The following is a 16658-nucleotide window of genomic DNA, read 5'->3' as shown; positions in this document are numbered from 1 at the left end:
AGTTAAGGTGAGAGTAAAGGATGGTAAATAGGTATAGTGTGAGAGAGAATAGAGTTAACCGCTACAGTATTATAGTTCAGACAACAACGAAGTGGGCTAAGATCTGGGGGGGGGGGGGGGTAGTATTTGCAATAGCATGTAACAACTATTATTTACAATAATATTACNAGACAACAACGAAGTGGGCTAAGATCTGGGGGGGGGGGGTGTAGTATTTGCAATAGCATGTAACAACTATTATTTACAATAATATTACAGCAACAATCATATGACAGAATCTATGATATACTAAGATTGGGAAGTATTGGGCCTTCATTAGTGTGCTAACGGGGCAAGGGGAAGTAAAGGACAGTATATTCGCAATATACTATGATTGAGGGGACAGAGTAAACCTGTCAAGTCATACAATATATCCAGCCAAGGTAAAGGAGACTATGCATAGTCATCTATATATAGTTATAGAAGAGGAACAATATAAAGAGGAGGAATACAGAGATACTATTAAAATAAGAGATGTAAAAATAATGAAAAAATACAAATATGCAGTAACTTGTTGTTTTTCTGTTATAACAAAGTGAATTTTGTCTCTCTGTCTCTACTTTTGGGATGCCCCCTCTTTGAGTCTAACTCTGGTATTTTCGCCCTTCCACATCTTTTGTCTCACTTGCGGGGGAGAGGGGCAAAAAAAGGGCAGCAGATGGCAGGAAAAAGTGGTAGGTTTGGAAAGAAAGGAAGAAGGAATAAAACAAGAAAGAAGAAGAGAGAGGGTAAAAGTATTGAAATATAAAACAATAATAAACTTAAAGAATTAAAAGATTATTAAAAAAAAAAACCTTGTTGGTTTCCAGCTGGTCAAACCTTCTCTTCTGGTCACACTAGCTGCAGCTGTCTGAGAGGCTATTATTGTGGCCTTCCCCCCTTCTTGGTGAACTCAGCCAGTCTCACCAGTGCCCTCCCAAGATCCAGACTGGCACCTCTCCACTGCACCCCACTGAGAATAGATTTTTCCCAGTATTTACAGTCCTGGCCTAGGGTGTGGGCTCACACACTCCTGGCCAGGCTTCCCTGGTCTCAAAGGCTTGGGCGCGAACCTTCCCCAGTGCTATTGTGGAATGCATGGGCAACTCTCAATTCTCCCCTGGCGACTACCGGCTGATTCCATGGGTGATCAGAGCTCTCTGGTTTGCTTCCTAATGCCCACTCCTCTCTCTGCCACTACAGGCAAACTGATCTTCCCTGGCATTTTTCAATCTGCGCCAGGCTGGGGAGGGAGGGAGCTGGTGACTGGCTCTCTTCCAAGATCCTTGCTGCCAGCCCTAGGTCCCCAGAAACCAAGGCAGACCACCCGAGGCCTGGCGCAGCCAGTGGAGGGTCTGCAGCCTCTGCACTTTTCCCTCAGACCTTGTTGACCTGCAGTCATCTCCTTCCCTCACCATCTGGTCATTCAGTGTCCACTACAACTTCTGGGGTCCTACCTTCCTATATGCTGGGTCCCTGCTGGCTATCTGCTGCGCTCCTCCGCAGATCAGCCCAGTTTTCCTCCTGCGCGTGGTGGGGGGAGTGAAATCCTTTGTCCTACTCCACCACTATCTTCTCTCAATCTCAGTATTTTTATTCTTAAAAACAGCTATACTACCTCATTTTGAAACATAATAAAATCAGTACTGTATGTTGATAAGAAGGTGCTTTAAAACTTCCAGATTATTCTAGAAGAAGCAAGAAAGCAGTAAGGGTCAACACTGCCAGGAAGAGTAGCAGAATGCAAAGACAAAGTGGAAAAAAAGTGAAGGCAACTTTGCAGGCTTCTCAAGTGGTGCTGAGGGTCCTGATGTCATTTGTTTATGGCTCTGAACAGTTACAGCCAGAGTTAAGGCTAAGCTGTGCAGGCTGAGAGTGACCATCTCCTTCCATTAACAATGGAAACAGCCAAAGAAAAGCTTCCAGATGCTAACTCTGTTGGGTACAAATAATCACACAAGATAATCCCAGCTCCTAAATTACTTCAGCATATTATATGAGTCTGGAGACTGCAGAGTCTCAATCACATAGAACATCTGCATAACTTGAGGTAGAAAAAGTTAATGGATGCAGGGAAGAATTAGTGCTTCTGAGAGAAGTCATTTGAATACATTTTGATTGGTTTTCAGTCAGGCTTTTAAATGGGCTAAGATAGGCAAATTTACCAAATTTATCAAATTTACTTTCCAAATCTACCACTTCAGGTTACACAACAATGTTTTAGCCTGCTCACTAAACAGTTCAAGGAGGAACCATCCTCCACTTAATAGTGGAAAGGAAAGAAAGCTTTCAGATTCTCGAAGACTTAAAGAATGAATCTTCTTAGTAAAATACACACAGGTGCACACATAGAATTTTCCTTATGATGTCAGAAGTGGAAAATCACCAAAGTCATCCATGTATCCTGGTTGAAGACACTGCAGCTTTGTTGTCTTTGTTTCTCATGTCTCTTTTTTTCCTCCCCAAAATATTTTTTTCAAACATTTTTGCACAACTGTGTGAATCCATGCCAATCTATGGTTTGAGGACTCTTAGGAATATTACTGTGAATCATGAAGTTATAGACTATAATGACTGCTGAGAAAATCAGTCTAAATAAAATAAGGGTTACATGTCCTTGGTTATGACCTGAAGACACAGGAGCTATGATTAATCTAACACTCTTATTGAAGATGGAGGACAGTGATATATCTGTGTCTGTTGTTAACTGAAATTTCTAACTTTCAGCATAGTTGAAGCCCCATGAATAGGTCCCATTCACTTGACAGCTCCATTGTGATATACAAAATAATGTCTGCCTTGCCTGATTGTTTCACAGTATGTTGGTAAGTAACTTGTGACTGGCAATGTTCCTGTTGCATCGAAGAATGCACTGAGAGAAACCCAACCACCTTCTCAGCTGTCATGTTGGAACAGAAGTTAAGAACTTTGGGATTTTGTTTACTCATGCATAAAATATACACCAAAAAATGATAAGTAAACAAGAGTTGGTGTAACAGTGTCACAAGGGTGCTATGTACTAAAGCAAACACTTTCTATAAAAGGAAAGTTAACTTGATAAAGATAAATCCTCTAGTCTTTAAAAGAAAGGTGTCCTGTTTTCAGCAAATTGTTCTAGAGCCAGTTGCAAGGAACACATAGGTTTCAGGAGGATTTAGAAGACAGAAAATAAAGATTGTCCATAAAAGCTTTGGAAAGTCCCAGTATTCATATTTGTGCAAAACTGTAAGAGTGTGGTCAGAAGTACTCATTTATTCCTAGGCCTGCCTCTTACTGACAAAACAGAGTCCATTTTGAGGACATTTTGACAGTCCTCCCAGCGACCATAGAGGGAAGTTAGTCTCAAGGACTGTGCAATGGGTGCTGCCTCAAGGCTGTATCCACACAGAAACCTTTAAGTTCTTTAATAGAGACTTGAACCAAAATAATAATGGTAAAGGGGCAGAAAGTAGTCTGTAAAATAATTAACACCGTCATGTTTGTATTAAAATGTAATTTTTTAGAGCAGTTTTACATTCACTGCCATGAAAAACCTTCCTCCATCCCCACCCTTGAGTCCACTGATCTTTCTATTGTCTCCATAGTGTGGCCTTTGGCACAAGGTCAGAGCTATAATCACAATCTGCAGCCCTTTCTGAGTGGTTGCTCCACTGACTAAGGCACATGTGAGGTTCGTCTGGGTCTTGTCAGGCCAACACTGCTGTTTTCATCAAGTTTTTTTATTATAAATAAGACTGTTGTAAATATTACTTCCTTTAAATACAAGGTGGTACAATGAATACTTCAGAGTTCCAAAATTTAGTAATAATGGTCCTTTCTAAAATATATGGTAGAAGTTTCCACAGCTCTCAGGTGTGGTGAGAGGGCTAGGGACCTCCTCCCTTTACTCTGTCCTGTCAGTCATCTTTCTTTGAAAGAAAGAAAGAGGAGCAGATTATATCTCACTAACAATGACATTCCCATGAATAGACACAACTGTCATTCCTTTCTAACTGTGCCTTCAAGTGGGACATAATTCAACAACCATATATTTATATATAGTAAGCATTTTCTAGCTACAGGCAAGGAAGGTATAGATTAAAAAAAGAAAAAGTATAGTTCCTGACCTAAAAGGACTTCCACACTAGAGAATAAAAATAAGACCCCTTAGTTGACATTTCCCTGTCCTTCCTGCCCGTTTCCAGGGCAATCAGAGATTGCTGAAGATGTTTTGTAAACTCTAAATTGTAAAATTTCTGGGAACTCCTAAGTACCCCTAAGCAGCAATGTGTCTACAACAATAACTAGTTTCCTCTCTCTGTTATACTCTTGAATTCCTAAAATAATTCCCATTTCAAGGTTATGGTTAGAAATAAAAATCATTTGGGTGGGGAGTAAGCCAGTTTGGCTGCAATACTAGAATGCCTGGAGATAAGGCTGGAATTTCAGCTGTGAAAAAATGTTGAAGGAACTTGAAGATCTGATTATGGAGCTTTGAAATACTGAATGAGAACAAGAGACATTCCTGGTCTTTAGTCAATATTTGCATACTTGCAAAACATGAACAGGTTATTTCTCTGAGCCTTTGTTTCTTTGCCTGTGAAACAGGGGTTATTGTTAACATTAAGACACAGTGTATGTTAAAACTATTCTGCCTGTGAAGAGTCAGTTAGGAGATGGCCACAGAGATCTGGGTGGCAGCCCGTGGTTCTAAACTGGAGATGTAAGGAATGAGACTCAGAGGCCATTGAAGAACATACAGTCAATTGTAGGGTGACAAAGCACCAAAGCACCAAAGCACCAAAGAGGACTTGAAGGTTCATCACTGTAAGACAGCAGGAAATTAGCAAATGTGGAGTAAGCAGTCTTGTTTTATAAATATTGATATATTAAAATAGGAGTAATTATAAAATGTGATGGTCAATTTCAACATATAGGTTGAAATACCTCTGGTTAGAGAGTAAAAAGCACAGTCCTTAACCAACTGAATCAAATTATTTTGGATGTAGATGGGTACAAGTGAGAAGAAAAAGAAATTAGTATTAAGTGGTGGCTCCTACCTGCTGGCTTCTCTTTCATTTCCTTTAATCCCCACAACAACCCAAATACATAGATTCTATACCCATTTTGTAGATGAGGAAACTGCAGAGTGTGGAAAAAGGCAGGGCCTGAGTAAGGATAGCACCCTTCACAGGTACCTCTGGAGGGTCTTCCTTGCCTAACCAACCTGGAAAGTGGGAGGTGTGCATGTTCCCTTTTAAAGAGAGCCCTACACAGAAAGATGCCAGAAAACAAATACCAACTCTCATCATTTTATAAAACTGATGCCGAACAAATCACTAGAAATCGTTGTCCTGTCTCACTAGCCAAGTGATCCTGATAATTCCCTGAACCCAGTGACCAAGCCCACCAGAGACCCATTTGTCACTACAACCCTGGGTGCACACCTGTGCGTACACACACTCTTCTGTGTGATATGCTCTGGTATTTGTTGTAAGAGCCCAATCAAGGTTTTTTTTCTCTTTCTATTGCTGTTTTGGACTGAATAAACTGATTTATTTTGTAGCTATAGTTTGGAAAACATTTCATTTCCTCATGGAATAAAGAAGGGAGAAATGCCACTTGCCACAAAACTTCTGGATAAAAAAGCACCATAATTTTCTAAAGTGTGCTGTGTGGGTGGCTCCATTGTGTTCTAGTGGCTGGGGAGGCTCTGTACCAAATATCACTCAAATGAATACCATATAAGCTTTCAATTCCTGCATTTAAGAGCCTGTTTATTCCAAATGCATTTGACCACTAAGATACTTATTTTGATAAGCACTTGAGAAAATGAACGGGAAAATGACTGAACCCATTTTGAAAATTATAAGTCTATACATATAAGCATTACTGTTATTATTGGCAGTCCATTGTTGTCTGAGAGCAAACATTTCCAATTCTAAGATTTCCTTAGACTCTGAATACAAAGACCAAGTGTCCCTTGGGTCTTTTGGTGGCAGACCAGAAGATATCCTCCATTGCATTTGCCTGCCCATCACATATAACAGCCCAGTGTTCCCACGAGTTAGGAACCACTGGACACATCTAATTGCAGGATGTCCCAGCCAGTTGAAAGGTTTGGAAGTTTTCTGCTTAAAAGAAACATATGTCATATGAGCAATATATCATGTTTTGAAAAAATGCCATTTGTAACCCTTCTTTTGGCAAACAGTCTTAAACATGGAGAATGCAACTGTCAAATAGTGTAAAACTCTGAACTGCCAAAAGACCTACCTGACAAAAAGGTGTACTTTTTAAATTAGTTAATTAAATAGGTAGTTGAGCAAGTACATGTTGCAGAGAAACAGCTTTTCTGATGTATAATCTACCCCAGATCCTGAGGAGGAAGACCTACCACTGAATCTCAGATGTTTGAGAATCACAGATACCTCCTTGCAACTACCACCCTCCCCTCACACACATACAGCCTACAGCCCACAGCAGTTCCCTGTTGTCTCCAGGGTAATAAAAGATATTCTACCTAGACCTCCTTGGGATGCCCCTCCTTACTTCTCTGTATTCATTTCTTACTTCCCATTCTCCCTTGAAGCTTCAACAACATGGAACTGCTGTGAGTTCTGGCACCTGCCATACCTGCACTAATTCATGGGATGCCTTCCTCTGGCTCCTACTTGGCACCTAAGGCTCATCTCTGACTTAGCATCCTCCAAGAAACTTTCCTCAGCTCTGTTGCTCCTATCTCTGTGAACCTGGCTCTCACTGTCTGCATTCCCATCAGTCAAGGTCCTAATCTCCATCACTGAACTTAGCTGGTGGTTGAAGTATCTCGTTGTGGTGCCTTCCCAATCAGATTGCATTTTCTTAGGGATGAGGAATACATCTGGTCCATCTTTGGGTCTCCTGTAGTAACAGCATATAGTACATGCTTAATCAACATTTGAATGAAGAATCCAATTAGTTACAAGATGCTATATTGGCCCTCAGTTGTGTGTTAGATTGTGCCAAAGACATTTTTGATATTCAGATACTCAACAAAACTTTAATATTGGGTGCTTCATGAGGAGCCACAAAAAAGGAGATGACTAAGCTAGTGTAACAGCTTACTTGGAGTTAACATACTTAAGATTATGTAACATCTTTTGACAGGTGCTATGCTAGAAGTATTATCAAAGAACTTTGAAATTCAAAGGTGTGAGAAGGAATAATTCTGCTGACAGAATTCAAGCTACCACATACAGAACAATTAATAATCTAATTTAATTGATTGGCAAGAAAATGCAGATTTTAAGTGGCTTCAGAATGAGATAAATCTGGCTTTGAATTTATTTATCATTGTCACGTTGAGCAAGTTATTAACCTCTCTGAACATTAGAGCTCTTATCTGTAAAAGGTAATAAACACCATTCCCAACTCATACAATTGCCATCGGATAAATGAGATAATACATGCTTACTGCAAGGCCTGGTACATACTAAGCACTTAGTCGCTGGTAACTACTGTTCTAATGTTGATTCATTAGAGTGGGCAACTCTGGAAAAAGGTGGAGGGACTCCTGGAGAGTAGGGTGGGGTCAGTATGAACAAAAATATAAATGCTGGAAAACACATGGTTTGCTCAGGAGTAAAGCCATAGTAAATGAAGTTGGTATTTAATTCAATTATCTGGTAGCCAAAAACATTGTGGTTTAAAGGATGTTAGCATGGTCCTATGGAACTGATGTTAGATTTTAAGAGTAATGACACCCATCTCCTAGTTCAAGCTCTGCTACTAACTCTACCTTTTCACCCCTGAAACTCAGTTTCTTCATCCATAATAAAGAGGGACTGACAGCTACCCATCCTGCGCCTCCTACACTGCTGGCACACATTACCGATAAATGTCTCTTTTTCATCAAGCTGGGCCTTAGTTTCCTTTTCAACCGTTTTCTGAGTAGATATTTTCAACAACTAAAACTGGCTTCAATAAAACCTACTTGTCATTTCTGCACCAAGTGGTTGTTAATGTTCTTCACAGTTGTGCTAAATAAGTCTAGATTTTTTAGGAAATGAAAGTGTATATAGTGTACTGAAATATTTCTCGCTTAGGAGAAATAATACACTCATCTAAATGATATATAAATCTCATGTTAAGGTCTAATAAAGTTAAAATAATTAAATATACACTTATAATAAAGTTAATATAAATTCCATTAATGTTCTAAAGTCTATTCATGCATGTTCAAAATTTAACCTGCTTTGGATCTCACTTAATTTCAGATCTGAAAGTTCATCTCCAGACCACTGATTATGGCAACTCCTTGGCCAATCAAATGGACCCTCTCACCATTTCCAAAATTGACACTGAAATGAAGAAAAAGTTGTGCAGAGAATTTAAGCATTTCTGGAATCACTCCCTGGATCACCTGAGCATATTTTTCATCTACATGGTGTAAGTGGTGTTAGGAAGACCTGCTGTGAAATCCTATCAACAGGTATAGGTGGGATCTTAGGTGGGTTTTTTGCCTTAAGATCTATTCTATTGTTTGTAGGCTTAAATATACTTAAACCCCAGTAACTGATGAGCTCAGGAGCTGTGTTTCTACTGTTAGAAAACACATTTTGCTTATTTATTGACAAGATAATGTAGGTAGTGGTGGTGGCCTCTGAATAAAGTGCTGCTCTTTCCATTAATTTGGTGTTCTTTTCCTTAAAATTTTCAATTTATAGAATTAATGCAATTAAATGCCAATGCCATATTTCACAGATAAAGAACAAACATTTCAAAAATTTATATGGGCCCTGGCTGTTGTAGCTCAGTGGATTGAGCACGGGCCTGCAAACCAAACAACCGCGGTTCGCGTCCCAGTCAGGGCACATGCCTGGGTTGCAGGCCAGTTCCCAGCAGGGGATGCATGAGAGGCAACCATACATTGATGTTTCTCTCCCTCTCTCCTTCCCTTCTCCTCTAAAGATAAATAAATAAAATCTTTTTAAAAATTTATATGGAACGATAAACAACCCCAAAGAGCAGCTACAGTTTTGAGAAAGAAGAACAAAGTAGGAGGGATAGTTGGATACCTGATATCAAACTATATTACAAGGCCACTGTAATTAAAATAGTCTGGTACTGGCATAAGAACAGACACATAGATCAATGGAATAAATAGAGAGCCTCGAAATAAACCCACGTCTCTACAGTCAATTAACATTTGACAAAGAGGGCAGAAGCATAAAACGGAGTAAAAATAGCCTCTGTAACAAGTGATATGGGAAATCTGGACAGCTACATGTCAAACAATGAAACTCAACCACCAACTTACACCAGACACAAAAATAAGCTCAAGATGGATAAAAGACTTAAATATAAGTTGCGACACCACAAAAGTCCTAGTTGAGAACATAGGCAGGAAAATCTCAAATATTCCATGCACCAATATTTTCACTGATATGTCCCCAAAGTAGGGGTGTTGAACTCATTTTCACCAGGGGCCACATCAGACTTCCAGTTGACACAAAGGAGTGAATGTAATTTTAGGACTGTGTAAAATGTAACTACTCATTAACCATTAAGTGAGAGCTTGGCACTGCCATCAGGGAGAAACAAGGTGCCCCGCCAGATAAAACAAGGTGGAGGGCTGGATTTAGCCCATGGGCCTTGTGTTTGCCAGCGGTGCCCCAGAGCAAGGGATATAAAGGAAAGAATAAGCAAATGAGACTACATCAAATTAAGAAGCCTACCCATGCCTAAAGAAAACATAATCAAAATGAAAAGGAAACCAACTATCTGGGAAAATATATTGGCCCATGACATCTTAGACAAGGGTTTGATCTCCAAAATATGTAAAGAACTCACACAACTCCATACCAGGAAGAAAAACAATCCAATTTAAAAATGGGTAAAGGGCCTGAGTGGACACTTCTCCAAGGACATACAGAAGGCCCAGAGATATATGAAAAGATGTACAGCATTACTACAAATCAAAAAGATGCAAATTAAAACAATAATGAGATTCCACCTCACACCAGTCAGAATGGCCATCATAAAAAAATCAACAAAAAATAAGTGCTGGGACTTCTAGCCAAGATGGAGGCGTAGGTGGAAACACTGTGCCTCCTTGCACAACCAGGTTTAAAGACCATAAAGTTTTAGTAACAAAAATGCAACCAAAACACAGAAAATTGAACTGTACAGAAGTCCGGGAACAACAAATGTTCAGCCAGACAGGTAAGAGGAGCAGAGTCAGTGGCTGGCGGGGCAGAGTTGGGCAGAAAAGATTGGCCAGACTGACCCAGGAGTGCAGGAGGCAGTTGGCAGATCCCAGGCATGGGGTGGCAACGGGTGGACCCAGTGAGGGCGCAAGGCGGCTGGCTGGCTGACCACAGTCACACATTCACAAGCAGATAAACCAGGCAAAGGAGTGAGCAGTGAGACAGACTGCGCAGGCTAGGGCCTCAGCAATGGGAATTAGAGCCTAAAAGGACCAATTGGAAAGACTTTCGAGGTCAAGGTTCCAGGAGAAGCTCCAGGCTCACAGAGGGTTTGTTGGAGAGACCCACAGTGTCCTGGAGGGTGCACAGGTCCACACACCGGGGAGCCACCAGGGGGGCTAGGTTTGCTTGCAGCAAGCAGCAGAGAGGACCGAAATCTGAGAGAAAGAAAAGCAAACGCCATTGCCCCTCTCTGACCCTGCTCCCACATACAGCACCACAACCCAGTAACTGGGTCTCCCCGCCCTGGTGAACACCTAAGGCTCCGCCCCTCATACATAACAGGCACAAACAGAAAAAAACATTATGGCTCAAGAACAGCTCAAAGCCCCAGAGCTAATAATTCTGAGTGACCAACAGATAGCCAACCTATGAGATGCACAGTTCAAAATACTGGAGAACTGGTTGATTTTAGTCACAAATTAGAGGAACAAATGAAGGCTAAACTAAGTGAAATGAAGGGAAATGCACAGGAAAACAATAGTGATGGAAAGGAAACTGGGACTCAAATCAAGGGAGTGGACCAGAAGAAAGAAAAAAAATGACCAAACAGAAAAGAATGAAGAAACAATAATTCAAAAAAATGAGGAGTGGCTTAGGAACCTCCAGGACATCTTTAAACATTCCAATATTCGAATTATAGGGGTACCAGAAGGGGAAGAGGAAAAGCAACAAGTGGAAAACTTATTTGAACAAATAATAAAGGAGAACTTCCCCAATCTGGCAAAGAAAATAGACTTCCAGGAAGTGCAGGAAGCTCAGAGAGTGCCAAAGAAGTTGGACCCAAGAAGGAACACACCAAGGCACATCATAATTACATTAGCCAAGATTAAAATGAAGGAGAGAATCCTAGAAGCAGCAAGAGATAAGGGGACAGTCACCTACAAAGGAGTTCCCATCAGACTGTCAGCGGATTTCTCAAAAGAGTCCTTACAGGCAAGAATGGGCTAGAAAGAAGTACTCCAAGTCCTGAAATCCAAAGACCTACATCCAAGATTGCTCTATCCAGCAAAGCTTTCATTTAGAATGGAAGGGGAGATAAAGTGTTTCTCAGATAAGGTCAAGTTCAAGGAGTTCATCATCACCAAGCCCTTATTATATGAAATGTTAAAGGGACTTATCTAAGAAAAAGAAGATAAAATATGAACAGTGAAAGGAAAGCAAACCCACAGTTATTAACAATCACACCTAAAACAAAAGCAAACCAAGAGGCCAGCTAGATCAGGAGTGGAACCATAGAAATGAAGAACACATGGAGGGTTAGAAACAGGGGGGTGGGAGGAGGAGAAGGGGGGAGAAGGTACAGAGAATAACTGGCATAGATGGTAGGTAGAAAATAGACAGGGGGAGGGCAAGAATAGATGGGAAATGTAAAGAACTTGTGACATATGAACATGAACTAAAGGGAGGGAATGGGGGGAGTGGGTTTGCAGGAGGGGAATGAAGGGGGAGAAATGGGACCACTGTAATGGCATAATCAACAAGATATATTACAAAAAAAAAGAGAAAATCTGACCCTGATAATAATAAATTATAGTCTAATTTTAACCTAGTCAGGAAGTTGCTTGATTTTATGTTTTGGGTTGAAGGTCAGATTTCACAAGATGGACATTTGCTCCAAATATATGGGGAAATGCTGTCTTTAGAATGACTCTAACTAACTCTGTCAATGGTTCCTCTTAGGTGATAATTCCAAGATTTATTGTTTCCTAACTTTAGAATATGAAACAAGGAAGGAGCCTTCGTGTTAATTAAACAAACATAGTTAAAATACACTGTTTCTAAAAAACATACTTAAGAGTCCAAATACTTTTAGTCATTAGTTACTAGTTATATTTTAAAACAGTACATAATGCAGGTGGTTACAGAGCCCTGGGTAGAATGTTAGTAGAAAATCTAAAGTGGAGAAGTAGTTTGGGTAGTAATAGTATAATTCTAATGTTGTTAGCAATGGACATTTCTTAATTTTAAAAATCTTATTTCTTCTGACATCCAAGAGAATAAAAGAGAAACATGTATGAGAAAGTAGTATTCACTGTTGTAAACTCTATGAATTATTTCTTTTCGTATCTCTCTCCAGACTCAATAGTACAGAATGGCAACTGAATATTTGTTGAATCAATATGCCATCCTGATGTAATTAGCATCACTTTATGCAGGGCTAGAAGAATCTTCCCAGAAAACTCAGAACTTTATGTTTTATATATGTTTTTATGTATTAGTGATTTTTTAGCCAATTTGTTAAAGGTTGAAACCAGAGGGAACTCCTGTTGGGTGGTCAATGCCACATGACATCAGCAAAATGTGTGTCAGAGGGTTAAAGATGTTCATTTATGATCCAAGACAATGGGTATGGAAGTGTTTAGGTTGCCATCGATACAACAATTCCCCTGAGTACGTTACAAGATCTTTTCCTTTGTTGTCAACTTTCTGGTTAGGCATCAATCATCCACCAGGGGGCAATGACTGATTGCAGTAACCAGTTCTTCAAAGTACTGCACATCCCATGTCAATCGTTCCGGGAAGCAGATTTTAGGCTATCCTAGTCTGCAGAGACAAAAAAAAAAACCATCCTGCTGCTCAGCTATATAGCCATGGCCCTGGTTTTATCTTATCTTGTTTGCTTTATTTTTTTAATGGAAAAGAAGAACAGGTGTATTTTTATTGTTGTTTCAAGTACAGTTTTCAGCCTTTCCCCTCCCAAATCTCCCCACCACCCAGCTATCCCTTTCTCCCTCCCCTGTTGCCACCCCACCTTGTTATTGTCCACGTGTCCTTTATAATTGTTCCTGTAATCCTGCACCCTTTTCCTCGATTATCCCCTCCACTCTTTCCTCTGGTGACTGTCAGCATGTTCTCAATTTCAATGTCTTTGGCTGTGCTTTGCTTCCTTGTTCATGTTGTTGATTAGATTCCTGTTATAAAGGTGAGATCATATGGTATTTGTCTTTCACTACCTGGCTTATTTTACTCAGCATAATGCTTTCCAGTTCCATCCATGCTGTTGCAAAGGGTAGGAGCACCTTCTTTCTTTCTGCTGTATAGAATTCCATTGTGTAAATGTACCAGAGTTTTTTGATACATTCATTTACTGATGGGCATCTAAGGTTGCTTCTAACACTTGGCTGTTGTAAATTGTGCTGCTATGAACATTGAAGTACATAGGTTCTTTTGGATTAACGTTTTAGGGTTCTTAGGATCTAATCCTAGCAGTGGAATTGCTGGGACAAAAGAAATAGGGACAAAAGAAATTGCTGGGTTGAAAAATGGGTACAACCTATTTTTAGTTTTCTTAGAAAATTCCATACTCTTTCCATAATGGTTGTACGAGTCTGCAGTCCCACCAACAGTGAACTCGGATTTCCTTTTCTCCAAAACCTCTCCAACATTTGTTGTTTGTTTCTTTGTTTATGATGGCCATTCTGACCAGTGTAAAGGGCATCTCATTGTGGTTTTAATTTGCATCTCTCTGATACCTAGCAATATCGAGCATCTTCTTATGTGTCTCTGGATCCTTCTCCTTGGAGAAGTGTCTGTTCAAGTCCTTTGCCTAACTTTTTAATTATGTTGCTTGTCTTCTTATAGTGGAATCATATAAGTTCTTTGTATATTTTGGAGATTAAATCCTTGTCTGAGGTATCATTGGCAAATGTGTTTTCCCATACAGTTGGTTCTCTTTTTATTTTAATACTGTTTTCTTTAGCCATGCAGAAACTTTTTATTTTGATGAGATCCCATTTGTTTATTCTTTTCTTTATGTCCCTTGCTCCAGGGGACATATCAGTAAAAATGCTGCTGCATGAAATATCTGAGATTTTCCTGCCAATGTTTTCCTCTAGGACTTTAATGGTGCTATGGCTTATATTTAAATCTTTATCCACCTTGAATTTATTTATTGTGTGGTGTAAGTTAGTGCTCGATTTTATTGTTTTTTTGCACAGAGCTGTCCAGTTGTCCCAACCCCATTTGTTGAAGAGGCTATTTTTAGTCCATTTTATGTTGCTGCCCCTTTGTCAAATATTAATTGGCCATAGAGACTTGGGTTTATTTCTGGGCTCTCTGTTCTGTTCCACTGGTCTATGTGCCTGTTTTTATTCCAGTACCAGGCTGTTTTGATTACAGTGGCCTTGTAATACATTTTCATATCAGGTTTTGTGATCTCTCCTACTTTACTCTTCTTTATCAAAATTGCAGCAGCTATTTGGGGTCGTTTATGGTTCCATGTAAATTTTTGAAGTGTTTGTTCTATGTCTGTGAAATATGCCATTGGTACTTTAATAGGTATTGCATTGAATCTGTAAATTGCTTTGGGTAGTATGGACATTTTGATGATGTTAATTCTTCCAATCCATGAACATGGTATATGTTTCAATTTGTTAGTGTCTTCCTTGATTTTTTGTTCAGTGTTGTGTACTTTTCTTTCTACAGATCTTTTACATCCTTGATTAGGTTTATTCCTAGGTATTTCATTTTTCTTTCTGCTATATTGAATAAGATGTTTTTCTTGATTTCTGCTTCTACTGTTTCATTGTTAGTACACAAAAATGCCTTTAATTTATGGATATTAACTTTGTATCCTGCTGTTTTGCCAAATTCATTTAATAGGTTGAGCAGTTGTGGGGTGGAGTGTATAGAATTTTCCATATACACTATCATGTCATCTGCAAAAAGTGACAGTTTTGTTTCCTTCTTTCCAATTTGGTTGCCTTTTATTTCTTTTTCGTGTCTGATCACTGTGGCTAAAACTTCCAATACTACATTGAATAGAAGAGGTGAAAGTGGACAACCTTGTCTTGTCCTGATCTTAGTGGAAAAAAATTTAGGTTTTGCCCATTGAGTATGATGTTGGCTTAAGGTTTTTCATATATGGGCTTTATTATGTTGAAGCATGGTCCCTCTATTCCCACTTTGCTGAGTGTTTTATCATGAATGGGTGCTCTACCTTAGCAAATGTTTTCCCCCATCTATTGATATGATCATGTGCTTTTTTTCTTGTTTTTGTTTATGTGGTGTATTACATTTACTGATTTGCAAATATTGAACCATTCTTGCATCTCTGAAATGAATCCCATTTGGTCATGATGTATGGTCTTTTTAATATATTGTAGGATGTAGTTTCCAATATTTTGTTGAGGATTTTAGCATCTATGTTCATCAACAATATTGTTCTGAAATTCTTTTTCTTGTTGTGGTTTTGGGATTAGGATGATGCTGGCTTCATAAAAAGAGTTTGGGAGTCTTCCATCATTTTGGATTTTTTGGAATAATCTGTGAAGGATAGGGGTTAACTCTTCCTTAAGTGCTTTGTGGAATTCTCCTGTGAAACCATCTGGTCCAAGAGTTTTGTGTGATGGGAGTTTTTTTTATTACTGCTTCAATTTCATTTGCTGTTATTGGTCTGTTCAGGCCTTCTGCTTCTTCGTCATTCAGTTTTGGAAGATTATATTTTTCTAGAAATTTACCCATTTCACCTAGGTTTTCAAATTTCTTGGCATACAGTTCTTCATAGTAATTTCTTACAATCCTTTGGATTTCTGTGGTGTCAGTTTTAATCTCTCCTCTTTCATTTCTGATTGTGTTCATTTGGGCCCTCTCTCTTCTTTTCTTGATGAACCTACTTAAAGGCTTTTCAATTTTGTTTATCTTTTCAAAGAACCAGCTCCTGCATTCATTGATCCTTAGAATTGTGCTTTTAGTCTCTACGTCATTTAATTCTGCTCTGATCTTGGTTATTTTCTTCCTCCTACTTGCTCTGTCTTTGTGCTGTTCCTCTAGTTCTTGCGGGCATAGGGTTAGGTTGTTTATTTGTTTCTATCTTCTTAAAGTAGGCCTGTATTGCTGTGGACTTCCTTCTCAAGACTGCCTTCACTGTGTCCCATAAGTTTTGGGTTGTTGTGAGTTCATTTTCACTTATTTCCAGAAAATTTCAAATTTCTTTTTTAAATTTATTCTTGACCCATTCATTGTTTAATAGCATGCTATTCAATCTTTATGAAATAAATCTTTTATTTTGAGTGTTTTTTTTTTCCATTGGGGTTGGTTTCCAGTTTTAGTCCCTCGTGGTCAGAGAAAATGCTTGGTATGGTTTCAATTTTCTTGAATTTATTGAGACTTGTTTTGTGTCCCATCATGTGGTCTATCTTTGAAAATGTTCCCTTTGCATTTGAAAAGAATCTGTATTTAGCTTCTTTG

General features: G+C 39.2%; 1 protein-coding gene across 1 annotated transcript in view; it reads left to right on the top strand.

The window, feature by feature from the left end:
- The window catches only part of ATP6V0D2 (ATPase H+ transporting V0 subunit d2), a 49545-nt gene that overhangs the window by 12166 nt on the left and 20721 nt on the right, over positions 1-16658 (top strand). The window contains 1 exon segment of the mRNA XM_037050238.1: positions 8254-8427. Within this exon segment, the coding sequence (XP_036906133.1) occupies positions 8254-8427 (174 nt within the window).

The sequence above is a fragment of the Sturnira hondurensis genome, unplaced genomic scaffold, assembly GCF_014824575.4.
Source record: "Sturnira hondurensis isolate 20B ecotype Veracruz unplaced genomic scaffold, ASM1482457v3 Scaffold0006571, whole genome shotgun sequence".
NCBI lineage: Eukaryota > Metazoa > Chordata > Mammalia > Chiroptera > Phyllostomidae > Sturnira > Sturnira hondurensis.
This window is presented reverse-complemented; position numbering and strand designations above follow the sequence as displayed.